The sequence below is a fragment of the Scardinius erythrophthalmus genome (assembly GCF_964197995.2).
Source record: "Scardinius erythrophthalmus genome assembly, chromosome: 7".
NCBI lineage: Eukaryota > Metazoa > Chordata > Actinopteri > Cypriniformes > Leuciscidae > Scardinius > Scardinius erythrophthalmus.
In genome coordinates, this window is record NC_138227.1 from 14,158,589 (window position 1) to 14,172,084 (window position 13,496).

The 13,496-nt window shown below is 37.2% G+C and overlaps 1 protein-coding gene across 1 annotated transcript in view; it reads right to left on the bottom strand.

Moving 5' to 3' along the window:
- The window catches only part of LOC308694034 (S-adenosyl-L-methionine-dependent tRNA 4-demethylwyosine synthase TYW1), a 39,117-nt gene extending 27,121 nt beyond the window's left edge, over nucleotides 1-11,996 (bottom strand). Inside the window, exons 1-5 of the mRNA XM_081371275.1 lie at nucleotides 11,948-11,996; nucleotides 11,696-11,814; nucleotides 8,756-8,865; nucleotides 5,375-5,552; nucleotides 1,302-1,437 (exon numbers count right to left, since the gene is read on the bottom strand). Of these exons, the coding sequence (XP_081227401.1) occupies nucleotides 1,302-1,437; nucleotides 5,375-5,552; nucleotides 8,756-8,865; nucleotides 11,696-11,811 (540 nt within the window). The 5' untranslated portion in view covers nucleotides 11,812-11,814; nucleotides 11,948-11,996. The remainder of the gene's footprint in view (nucleotides 1-1,301; nucleotides 1,438-5,374; nucleotides 5,553-8,755; nucleotides 8,866-11,695; nucleotides 11,815-11,947) is intronic.
- Nucleotides 11,997-13,496: the final 1,500 nt, after the last annotated feature.

Sequence of the window (13,496 nt, forward strand, 5' to 3'; positions counted from 1 at the left end):
TAGCATTTTTAACAGAACTTCACCTTAATATCGCAGTTAAAGCATTTAAAGGCATCCGGCGACTTTTATTCAACACCTATTTCTGACCAAAAAAAAGACATTGTTCGAGACGAAGCAGGTTTTGCTCTCATTACTCAGATAAATCAGAGGATTTGGGTTAAGATGAAATCAATCCTGGAGCTTTGCGGTCATTATGTTTGGAATTAACATAATCGATAGCAGGGATTTCCAGAGTGTTTTGTTGAGGCCTGATATGAATTATAGGAAAAATAATGAATGTAGAGAAGTGAGAGGAAAACAGCTTTTGGCAATTAAACAATCCTTTTTAGGGCCAGCGGCAACTGAGTTTTACACACAGTAATGCACAACAGAACTATTAATCTTGTAAAACACTTAATAAATGTTGACTTAAGTGATTGGGGAGAGTTGAATTATTCTGAATAAATATCAGAGTCTCTTTCTGTCTTCATTACATGGCCTTTGCAAAGACACAATGATTATTAGTGTCAATACAAGTCATTAAAGAGCAATGGTGCTGATGTGCTGATTCATTAAGATCTGTACACTAAATATCACAAGAAACACAATGTTACCCTGGGTCTTGTACTCCTGATAATTGCAGTTCTATTTGGGTTTCTTGCCAAGCAAGGGTCAAAATGGGTGATTGTTAGGGCAGGGTATCATTCAAAAAAAATTCATGAACCAATTTTATGAAATCCGTTTTAACAAGATTACATAACACAATACCTTAAAAAAAACTCAAAGTCAACAAACTGAACAAATAAAACCACGGACTTGGCAACACTGCGTGTGAGCCCCGTCTCTTTTTGCATTGGGCGTAACTGGTGTAAACTAGTGTTTTCCTTGATGCCTCCCCACAGCCAATCATGCTGCATGCTCATTGGCTCACTGACATTTACGAGATAAACCCCTTAAGTATTGAAATTTGGTTACAAACTACAAGACTTTTTTTGATACTCCATGGTATCAAGGCAATTCGGTCAGTGCCTAAAAAGTATCATACTCGATACCCAGCGCTAGTGATTGTTGACAACAGTTGGTCCTAAAAAAAAGGACTTCTTTCAGACTAAGAATGCAAAAGATGCCTTATTTATCAGTCTAGAACAATAGTCTCACCACTAAAACCGGAATTTAAGACATTCCTCCATCTGGATGTGTTTTTCAGGTTGTAGGATTATGAAGTCAGTGAGATGGCAATATTACAAGCTTAAAACAAATAAACAGTTCTAAGACATTCAAAACTCTTTTGTTTTATCTGGACTACCGCACAGTGGACCTACCTTTTCACCAAGTGCTCTGAGACTGTCCAAAAAGCGCTGCCAGAAGTCTTTGAAGAGGGGACGGTCAATTTTCTTCAGACTGTCCTTGGTGCTGGCATCAACGCTGACATAAAGTTGTGTAACAGGCACAAGATTCCTATAAATAAAGAGAGTTGGAGGGAGAAAAAAATTAACACTGAGCACAGAAAGTCTGGCTTTTTAACATTAACAAGACTGAAGAAAATTGGAGTGCATAAGCATCAGGATCTAAACCGATTCTGGTCATCCAGTGTAAGTGACTATTGTATTGTTTTCTTTTCACTGTGCTTGTGTACAACACAAAGCAATACGCAACTGAGTGATGTGAAATGAAAACTGGAGTTAAGCCAGGACTAGGTAATGTGTACATTCAGACAATGTACCATACCAACAACTGCCAGAGCTGCATTTGCCAAATAAAAAACTCAATCACTCAGTTCAGCTCTGGACTGTCCAACTAGATCACCCTAGCATCATTTTAGAGAAGACATGGTATTTCTAATGAGGGGTTGTCAGTGTCCACAGTGTAAATGCCGCCCACTAAGGTATCTGAGTGATAACTTTTGTGGTTTCCCTATGGGCAAGGAGAACGAGTCAATACGCCTACCGGTTTTCAGAATGGAAAAGCTGACCTTGCGTCTCCTTCAAACATGGGAGTCATCTTACAAAACAACTTGAAAAGAGTGGACTCGCATATATTCTGAAAAATCTCAATAGATGGACAATCTTAGTTATTTTTGTCTTCTTAGCAGTGTTAATTTTGACAGCAAATTTTGATTGAGTTTTAGTCATAGTCTTTTGACTAAAATGCCATTTAGTTTTAGTCATATTTTAGTCATCTGAATTGTTTTAGTTTTAGTCTAGTTTTAGTCGACGAAATACAATAAGATTTTAGTCGACTAAATCTACAGTAGATTTAGTCGACTAAAATATAATGGGTTTAAATTTAAATGCATTTATTTAGAATTTCTCTAAAATTTCCAAACCCATATACCCCTGGATAAAACATATATTAACCTGCTAATATGAATGATTTTAAAGTTTGAACGTGCAATACAGATACAGATTTAACTACTGTAACTTAAAAAATATCTTAAAATGAAATAAAACCACTTTTCCTAAAGTAGAACACAGTCTTTTTTTCAATGAATGATATATGAATTCTTTATAACTACTTGCATACATCATTCTCTATTCTTTCAAGCAGACATATTTATTTGTATGAATTAAATATAATTCATCCTTATTAAAGCTATTAACGAGCAGTGAATGCTTTTCTCTTTTTCTTTTGTTGCTTGATCAATATTAAGGACACAGACCGCATTAGGTTTATTACCCACTGTCACTTTAAGACATCGGATCATGTCCAATGACACGCGGATCCAATGCACTGATGCACATACGATACACTCACAACTGTTTAAGACATAACCGACATAATTTACATGAATACTCTCCAAAACGAACATTTAGACAATGTTGTGTGTATTTGTCCAGTCACGAAAGAGAGCTCAATTCTGTACTCGCGCGCTGTATAGGTGTCTATGTGAATGGTTGCACGCTTCGGGTCGGGTGTGTGCGCACAGAAAACCGTACCGAATAAAGCTCTTTTTTGCGTTGTTACTCTTATTCAGATCTACATGTCTGCTCTACTCATTCTCCCAGACGTTTACATGTTTTAACATTTTATGAGACATGCAGCGCATGCCAACTCGTGTGCCGCTGGGTAGATCAGCACGTCACAGTACAAATGTGCGCATCTACCTCAAACGCAGGACATCAGACTGGATCGCTTCCCAAATCGTCACTATCTAACATTTTCGTCTAGTTTTTATTCGTTGACAAAAATGTCAATAGATTTTCGTCATAGTTTTTGTCATTCAAAACTAGTTTTTATTTAGTTATCGTCTCGTTTTCGTCTGTGAAAAAATGTCGTTGACGAAAATAATGACGAAAATTATTCGTCAACGAAATTAACACTGCTTCTTAGCAAGGCTTTTGACATTGTCCAGCACAATATTTTCCACATAATAGCATTTGGCATCACTGACATTGTTCTTCACTGGTTATTATCATTCATTAAAGGCATCAATTTCTACTGATAAAGAAATCAAATCCAGCTACCATTGCTCACGGTGTTCCCCAGGGCTCAGTTCTAGGCCCTTTCCTTTTTTTTTTTTGTTTATATGCTTCCCCTTGGACAAATAATTTGGTGGCATGCACTAAGATTTCATTGCTATTTTTTCTCTCCCTATACCCTTGCATCCATGATGTCAAAGTGTGCATGGCAGCTAAAACAACCCTGACAAAAAACTAATCTATGATCACTCTTATCTGTGATTAGAAGTTTATTAAAGACTTCACCGATTGTACCAATCTAGGTGTGATTTTCAACTGTGTCCTCAGTTCACATATTAAACATCTCATTAAATTCCTTTCCTCCACTTTCGTAAAAGTGGTCTAGCACCACAATATTAAGATTTCGATTCAGCTTCTCTCCTGCTCTGCCAATTTATTAATAGTTCCCAAATTCAGACTGCCCTCCATCTTCAAAACCGAATTAAACTCTAAAGTTTACTCAGGATTATTGAAATGTTTATGCATTCTGCTGACTCTCTAGTAACTGCAATCAATTTATCTTGTTTGGCCCTGTACTTGTTTCTCCAGCCTTTTTACTTTTGTCTATTGCATCTTTTTTGGTAACACTTTACAATAAGGTTCCATTGTTACCATTAATTACAGTTAGTAAGATGAACTAACAATGAAAAACACTTCTAAAGCATTTATTAATTTAACTAACACATTAAAATCAAAAGTTGTCTATTCATATAATTTAATGGACGTGAGCTAAAATGAACTAACAATGAACCGTTGTATTTTTATTAACTAACATTAACAAATGTTAATAAATACTGTAACAAGTGTATTGCTCATTGTTCAGTAATGTTAGTTAATGCATTAAATGTTAACTAATGAGATCTTATAGTGTTATATTTTTGTCACATGGTTTACCCCTTTTTTTGGTATTTTTACTTTCAGTTATCCAGTGTCATCCATTGTGATACTAACTATTTATAGTAAAATACAAGCTCTTTAAATATATAAATCAACCAAGATGATAAGAAAAAGCTTTAAAATAAGTATCAGTATAATTGGCTATTTTGAGTTGTTAGAGGCTTGTGTCGGTGTACCATTTCATCCTTTCCTCCAGAATCAAACACAACAAAAAAATTGCATATTAATATGAGTAAAGCAGCAGGTCTAGGATCTCATTACAATGCCATTTGAAAAATACTTTTTGAGAGGGAAGGCTCGATGCTGAGACCCTCAGTGAATATTTTTTTTTTCTTCTGCTGGTTTGTTTATCACTCAAAAAAGGCCTGCCTCAGCAGCGCAGCGTGGCAAAGCTTGCAGCTACGAGATAAACAACAACGATTGACAAGTGTTCCTCACTTCCTCAGCACACTGTCAACATGATATTCCAGCAGCTGAGGTGACGTCCCCCTCACCCTCAGATAACCTGCCTGATCTGTGAGAGGATTCAGCGCGCAGCGTGCAGCAGTCAGAAGAATGAGGTGAGGATGTATTTTGCATTAAGCTGGGGAGCAGAAAGAGAGATAGCTAATAGCTTTTTGGCTGCTCCTGAAAACTCACAATCTAGTGGAATTGGAAGAGCTGGAAGTCAAAGAAACTGTGATTTGCAATTCAGGGCCTGATTATGGCTTATCAGTCCTGTTACAGCCCGAGTGGGACTTCAAAGACTGAGGGAAAAACTTCAAGCTGGAGGATGTTCAGTAGTTACAACTACTGCAGATATACAGAGAACAAACACATTCAAAAACAGGCTTTGTCTGTGTAGTCACCAGATCAGAATCACTGAATGACAAGATTTATAACAAAAGTTTGCAACCACAATCAGGGTCATAACCATCATAGACATTAAGGGGAACGTGTCCCCACAATATTAGGATTAGTGGTTGATCGAAATGGGTTTTTCAGTAGCCGATTCTTCATTTAATCTCCAAAATCCTGAACATATGGTTATTAAATCCTACCTGATCTCCTCAGGGAACTGGGCATTGGTGACCAAGAAGCTGGATATGTTCTGTTGGTGAAGCAGTCGAAGAAAGGTGTTGATCTCGGGATACATGATGGGTTCGCCCACCAGAGACAGAGCACAGTGCTTGACTGTGAGGCCCTCTTCAAAACGCTCGGGACGCACACCTGGAACTCCTGTCAAGTGATAAAACACCACAAAAGTTACAATTTTAAGTGGTCAGATCATTTATTAAAGCTAAAGGGTTTCATTTCTTTGCAACTAGAGCCGCATAACAGTATTGCAAAGATACGTTTTCCAAAAACTCCCCAAATATGCCATTGTCGAATCAAGCAGATAACCCCACCCCTAACTCAGCCGATGTCAGGCTGAGGTGCGTTTCCCATACTGCTTAACTATCATAAGTATGATGCATCATGGGAGAAATTATCTTGTTAGACAACTTGATTGCACTATTGAGGTTCCAGTGGGCATGACATTTCTCACAAAATATATTATAAAGCACTGGTGACTTCTGGATTAGGTGCTCTTTTGAGAATGTCTTTGGGTATACTGTCTCCAAAAACCAGTGAAAACACAAGAGTAAGCAAGGTTTGGGTAAATCAACAGTTTTTCACATAGGACTTTTCAGGATATGTGACGTTAAATTAACATTGCTTTCTAAAATACATCCTTGGTCATACTATCAATATGCTTCTATGCACAGGCTGAGAGACAACAAAAAAATGGACAAAGAAAATGGAAATTAGTAATCTTCCCAAGAAAAGACTATATTAACTTATTGCTAGTCTTATTAGAATACAATAAGTTCTAGTAGCCAAACACTTTCTTCTCTCTTTCTTGATTACTGAAGATTCTGGCTCCATTTTTTGTGCTCTGTACCCTTGGCACAGCGTGCTTCCTTGCCTTTCATCCACTCTCTCTGTTCACTTGTTAGTGCATTTGTTTACTCAGCCCTGGGTAACCATGGCTTACTTCTGCTACACGGAGCAGTGATGTCACTGCTAAATATCAACTGTGCCACCAAGCCAGAGTGGACGCTGAGACCAAGATGGCGATGTGGATGCTGGACCAACTCAGACACTGGAACAAAACCTACAGTAGTCTCCATAAGGAGCCTTGATTTATCTGGCTTAGATGCATCAAAAGTGCTAATCTTTAGACAAAAAAAATGATGTACTACTATTATCAAAACATTCCCTGTCCATTTCTCGAAACTCGAAGGAAAAAAAGTTGCTCGACGGGAACATTATTCGATTTCTGAAAAATAATTCAACCAGAACAGTAGGCCATGGGCAATGTTCATTTCAGAAAAATACAAAAGTTTGACATCTGTGCTCAAAGCAGATGATCAAAGACAGATGTCTCGAGTTTCAAAAAGCAGAAACCTTGATTTACGAATGATAAAATCGAATCAAACTGACTTTGGGACTGTGCCACTCCACCTAATAACATTCCCAGCAGATATCATCAGAAAACTCCCTCTCTTAGTCGCAGATCTGTTTGTAGCCATCTACGCTAGACATCTCTGATTAATTTTTCAGACTACTGCAGATGAAGGTGGGGGGACACACATCAAACAGTCTCCAAATCACCCCATATTCTGGAGTATGAAGGCAGTGAGGTAAAACAAAACCAGTGGTGTTAAGGGAGTCCCTTCAAAAGCTAAGAAAGGTTCTTGAAAACCCATCTGGTGTGCCCCCTCAAACCTTTAAAAAAAAAAAAAAAAAAGGCTGATCCAGATGTCCACCAAAGTACTGAGATGGAAGTTGAACTCTGGATCTGGCAGTGAAATCGCAACTCATTACGAGTTGACGTCACCTGATTGTGGAGATGAGGAATGAGAGACAGGAATGTGTTACGTCCCAACGGGCACATTTTGAAGGGAAGAGGAAATATGCTGGCATTAGAGAGTTTTATGACACAATATTGGCATGCCATTGCAAAAATAGTTCTAAGAATGGAGGACATCATTTTCTGCCATGACTGACCTAAATTACAAAGAATTTGCCATCAAAACAGAGATGATTTGCGTTAGCAGTAACATTTGAAAAGCAGCATGATTCATTCCACTATTTAATTTACTAATTTTAGCTGATGCTTTTATCAGTCAGGGTTTGGGAATTTGCTCACTTTCAATTAATGAGCTGTTTTATTGCAATTAAAAACTACACTTGCAGCAGTTACATGAATTTCTTACTATTTAAATTCTAATTCCTTGAACTCAAATGACAATTCTAAATCCTGTTTGTGAAGTTATGGAATGTGATCTGGATGTGTGAATCACAAAACCCACTGAAACAAAGAGTATGCATATATGCGATTATATTCTAAACTTAGGCATTTAATTAAGGGACGGATTTGCAAAAATGTTCTAAACTTATAATGAAGATGCATATTCTGACATATGAAGGAAATTCAATGATAGCAAATGCAAATTCAGCTTCAGCTGTGGTATTCGATCAAGGTCGAAATAAAATAAGTTTTGTACCAACATGAAATGCCACAAATCGCTTCATTGTTTTATCAAGGTTTTTTGATTTAGACATTACCAAACTAATTTTCCTTAGAGAAAAATAATTCCATCCAGGCACTATCAAAACAAAACAAAACTGAGTCCAAGTCCCCTAATTACTTCTGTACGCTGCTGTATTGGGAATTATCTGCAACAAACAAATAAAAACTCTCAACTGTTGCTTTACAAATTAAGTCTATAACGCCCTTACAAATCTGATCTCAGCCTGTCAAACTAATCCAGCCACAAACAGAGTCTCCTTAATGCTGCTGAAAGCTGATGGATCCAGTACTGATCTGATGCAGCATATGGTGAAGAAAGTGACAGGGTGCAAATGAATAAATTAGACCCAGTCGAACTGCACTTAGAGCCTGTCCTGTTACAGCCTTCTGCAAACCGTAGTGACAGCTAAATATACCCTAGTGTCTGTTGGACAATCTCTGAAAACAGGAGGGTTTTCAAAGACGTCAACAGTGTTATGTCACACAACGTTTGAATAGCTTCCAACTGGACTTGTGCCTCTGAGGAAAAGGATTTAAATAAAACAAAAGTTATTTCTGTACAATTACAGTGTAAAGGGCTATTAACAGCAGGTGTGAATTTTCTGCTCCGGTTTTTTGGCACAAGAAGATTTCGGGAGAATACATTCACCTGTACACCAAAAAATAACACAGACCAGAAAATTCACAGACAACTTTTGTCATTTATTCACATCAAACTAGGTGTGAGGTGAGATGTAAAATACACCGTGGCCAATTAGTGTTTTTACTAATTGAGTGGCCTTTTAATCCTCCGTTGTTTGTTTAAAGGCAGCAGGAGAGGTTAGCTGAAGGTAACGGACAGTGGAGCTCCGGGAGCCATTACCTCTGAATTGCCGAATCATGTTCCTGTGGTTCTCCATGGCCTCCTGAATGATCTTCTCGGCCGGGTCCATTTTCCAGCGCCACTCTGTTCCCACTGGGTTGGTGTGGTGTCTGTTCAGAGAGAATGAAAGAGGACAGCTCCTGTCAGCATGGCACCGTCACAGCATTACACGCCCTGGACCGCAGTCTCATTCCCCTGTGAACAACACCTGCACCCCCACTGCCTGCAAATTAGCATCCTGTGACCCTTTCAACAACTCTCACATCACATAAAAGGGCATAAATGCCAGGCAGTGTGGCTTTACTTCCTTCCTCTGCCATAAATAGCAACAGGAGATGTGAAAATGCTGGATGTGACGCCATATTCCTCACTTCACCAGGGGAAGAGCCAAATCCTATTATGAGGATGTGCAAAACTACATTTTTAAAATGGACAAGTCAGTGGGTTGTCTGAACAACTAGCCCACAAGCAGATTTTTTTTCCAGTAGGTTTTTAGTTGCAAGCTTATAGAGTTGAGAATCAAAGTACAACTAAATAAATAAATCCTATCATTTTAATACATATATATATATATATATATATATATATATATATATATATATATATATATGTATATGTATATGTATATGTATATGTATATGTATATGTATATGTATGTGTATGTGTATGTATATGTATATGTATATGTATATGTATATGTATATGTATATGTATATGTATATGTATATATATATATATATATATATATATATATATATATATATATATATATATATATACATACATACATACATACACACACCTACATATACACATACATATACATATATAACGGTGTGTTATACTCATAGGTTATACTTCGCAGCGGTCTGTTATCAAGAAATAACAGACCGCATTCTACATTGGAATTCAACCAAGCCATGTAATAAATAAATAAATAAATAAATATATAAATAGCGGTTTTAAATTGCAATAATATTTAACAATATGACTGTTTTATTTGTATTATTTTTAATCAAATAAATGCAGCCTTGGTGAGCAGAAGAGACTTCTTTTAAAAACGGTAGAGAGTGTATATATACTTTTTGCCCTCTTGCCTTTATCAAGATGGACTTCTGGGCTGAAGAGCCAATGTTTGAGATGGGTTCAAGAGCTTTTACTCTAATGCCTTTGCTCAGTTTCAGGCGATGCCACCTAAATTACCCAGCCCATTCACATGAAGAGGCCTCTTCAGACTCATAATTTCGAGTGCCACTTTTAACCAAATTACTCGCCTAACGTGAAGTTCAATATTTCCATCGCATTCCATGAAAGCGGAGGACTGAACAACTTTTGCATTTTGAAACTTCTTCAGCACATTTATTTGCATTATGTCATTAACTGTGTGGCATTTGAGGATTGGCACAGCATGTGGCAACGAAACGGATGGAAAATTTGATTAGCGCAACGCTCTGAGTCACAGCGGCACAACAAAACAACCCACAATGCCAAAAACTAGATCCGATTCACTGCTCATACACAACGGCATAAAAATAGAGTTCACTAACAATCTCAAGACGATGATTTTTCTTCATAATGCCCCATAATGCCTTTAAAATCAGCTGATTCAATGAAAAAATAGGATGGGAAAAATTATTTACTCAACAGCAGGATCAAAGTCTCTCTGAGATGCCCTCAATCTGCTGTGTTAATCTGACAGCACAACTCAAACTACAGACACAGAAGTTGGTTTTTGTGCATTGGAGGCTGTCCCAGTATGTCCTAACCCAGAGCTGTAGGACATGACACAGTGTCCTGTTAGTTTATGGGTGGATGTTTGTGTCAGGCTGACAGGCTTACAGTGACGACTTTAAATCAAGTCCATCTCTGTCAGCAAGCAGCTTTAAGCTGGGCTGTACCTTAAGGCAACTAAGGGTCACACACAGTGGAAATCATCCCAGATACAATCTTTAGAGAGGGAGCGCTGATGCTCTTTGACAGCTCTTCCCCCCACCCCACCACATAAAACCTCACAGCCAATGACAGGAATATTGAATACTACCTTCTTTCCTCAAGTGTCACTATGAATCAGCAGTGCTGCATCTACCGTTGCACTTACAATTTATTCAGATGAACATCACAGCTGTTTGCTCAGGCATCTCTCACATAATACGGGCTGATATTTTGAATGACAATTGACAAAAGTATGACTTTTTGACCTTTAACCCATTTTTTTCCCACTTTATAATAGGTTTCTTTAAGTACTTGAGTCAAAAAAGAACTGGAAAAAAATCTAGGTCCAGGCACTCAGTAGGATACGTGTTGGTGTTTTAATGCTTTAGCCCTTTAAAATAATAAAGGCTTTTTAACTTTTGCATCCTACTGAGTGTCTGGACCTGGATTTTTTTCCAATTCTTTTTTATGAACATTTAACCCTTCCACGAGCACCAGAGGGATACCAGCAGCGCTCCAGTTCCCTTTTGTCTAGTACTTGTGTTCATGTTGTATAAAAAACATTTTTGCTTCTATTGAGGTGGTATACGGAAAATGTTAGGGACAGGTTTGGTGGTATGGGTAGGTTTAAGGGTGAGATAAGGTGTAAAGGAAGGGTCAACAGTGTAACTATAGATGCAATTACAGAAGTTAATTACAGCTGTAATTACATGCAGGTGCAATGTGAAAACATGTATTTAAACAATAAATGCATTGTTTCAAATGATTCATTTAAATGTTATTACACCGTAGTGGAAGTGGATATTTTTTTGAATATAAAAATGGACGAGTTACGCACCCAATATTAATACTTAAATATTAAATACTTGGTTAAGGGTTTGCTGAAACCCCAAATATGAGCAATAATAGATTGTTTTAGGTCATTTATTTCAGTATTAATTTATTAGGTGCATATCATGGAATAAATATAATTTGTTTTATTTAGTTTTTTTACAAATCTTCTCCTACCTCCAGCAGAAAACACATTTGTTGGCACAGGCCAGGCTCGGCGTGGTCTCCATACATCGATGCGATTCAATCCCGTAGAAGGTGTGTTTATAGCAGCCTCCTCTCCCTCTCAGCATTGACTAACAAAAAAGGGGCAACACTGGTTTCATTTATAAAAAGAAAAACTGTTCCTGCCTGGAAAGATTGTGCTGCTTTAAAAAAGAAACTTGCTAAAGAGCCTTGACAACTAATCAATAGAAGGAAACAACCTACCTTAGTCCAACGACACAGTTTCACCCCGGAGTGACTTCCTATTAGTTTATACCCTACAGACCACAAAGAATAAAGAACAGATGGAATCAAGGCAAGCAGAGATTAGCAAGAGTACTGATTGAGCTACATATCCTCAAAAGACAAAAAGAATCTTACACTGCCTTAAAGCACAGAAATCAAATCCAAAACACTTAGTATTTTAAATGCCAGTAGCTACTGGTTTAAATCACCAACATGTTTGAGTTTAGAGGTAAGAAATTTCACTAATATGGTTGGCCTGTTGTCAGGAAAAATTAATTAATGCTATAAATTAATGATCATTATACCGTTTTAAAATGTTTTTTTTTATTATGATTATTTTCATGCCATGGTCAAAAACAGAAAAATTACCAATATTATTAATCTGTACTACAATAAAGTAAATGGTTTATACAAATTAATTTAGACATCACAGTGTTATAATGCACAGTATGAAAAAAAGTGCTCATACTGTTCTTTTGAACTTTCTATTCATCAAATCTTAAGCAGCACAACTGTTTTCAACACTGATTATAATAGGAAATGTTTCTTGAGCAGCAAATCAGCATTGTTTGAAAATATATGTTAAAACATCAACAGTATTTTCAAACACAAATGCACATTAAAGTGGAAATACAATGGAATGAAGGATTTTTTTTTTTTTTGCTTTTTTCGTGTATAATTTGTACTATGTGAATATTGGAGCAATTTATAGTCATTTTTAAAACCTAATCTGCAACCTTCAAAAATCATTGTATTGACCTCACAACCATAAGCACATTTTTATGACAAATCATCATAAAACTGCAGTATTTAACACGATGTGTGAGAGATGGTATAGAAGGCAATGTAATAGGGAGCCTAAAAGAAAAGGAAAAAAAATGGTGTATTTATAAATGTACACCCTGTACTAGCACAAGGATTTTTCCATTTTACAGTTTGCACAGGATCTAAAACATCTAGCAGGAGAAATGCCAGAAATTTTCCAACAAAGCTCCTCAATACATCTCAGCAGGCTGAAAGGCCAAATGTGCTTAAGTCTGCCCATTTCTAAAGTCCATAGCCTCATTCTCCCACAACTGTGCTGCGTCCCCTTGGGGAATCCGACTCGATTTAGACTTTAATCCACATGTAAGGGCCATCACTGGGGCAACCATCACTCCCTATAGCAGTCTTAAAGTTCCCCTGTGGTGAAAATTAAGTTTTTAATGTTGTTTATGTCTATGTGGTGTTTTTAATGTGCTTTAAAACAAACCAAGTGCAAACTCATAAGTCAACACCATTGCTGAGAATTTTCTCCTTAAAACTACAGTGAACTAAAGACAGTCTTAAAAGCATGTTTTACCAATCACGTCAATGTGTGGGAGGGCTTTAGCATATCAACTATGCCATGAAGAAAGGGAGTCTTCAAGAGAAGCCAGGTTACCCTGGTATTTTTTTCGCTGATGTGGAAAATCGTAGATTTAGCAATATAGAGCAGCGTTTCCCAAACTGTGGTCCGCGGACCACTAGTGGTCCGTGAGGGTACTGC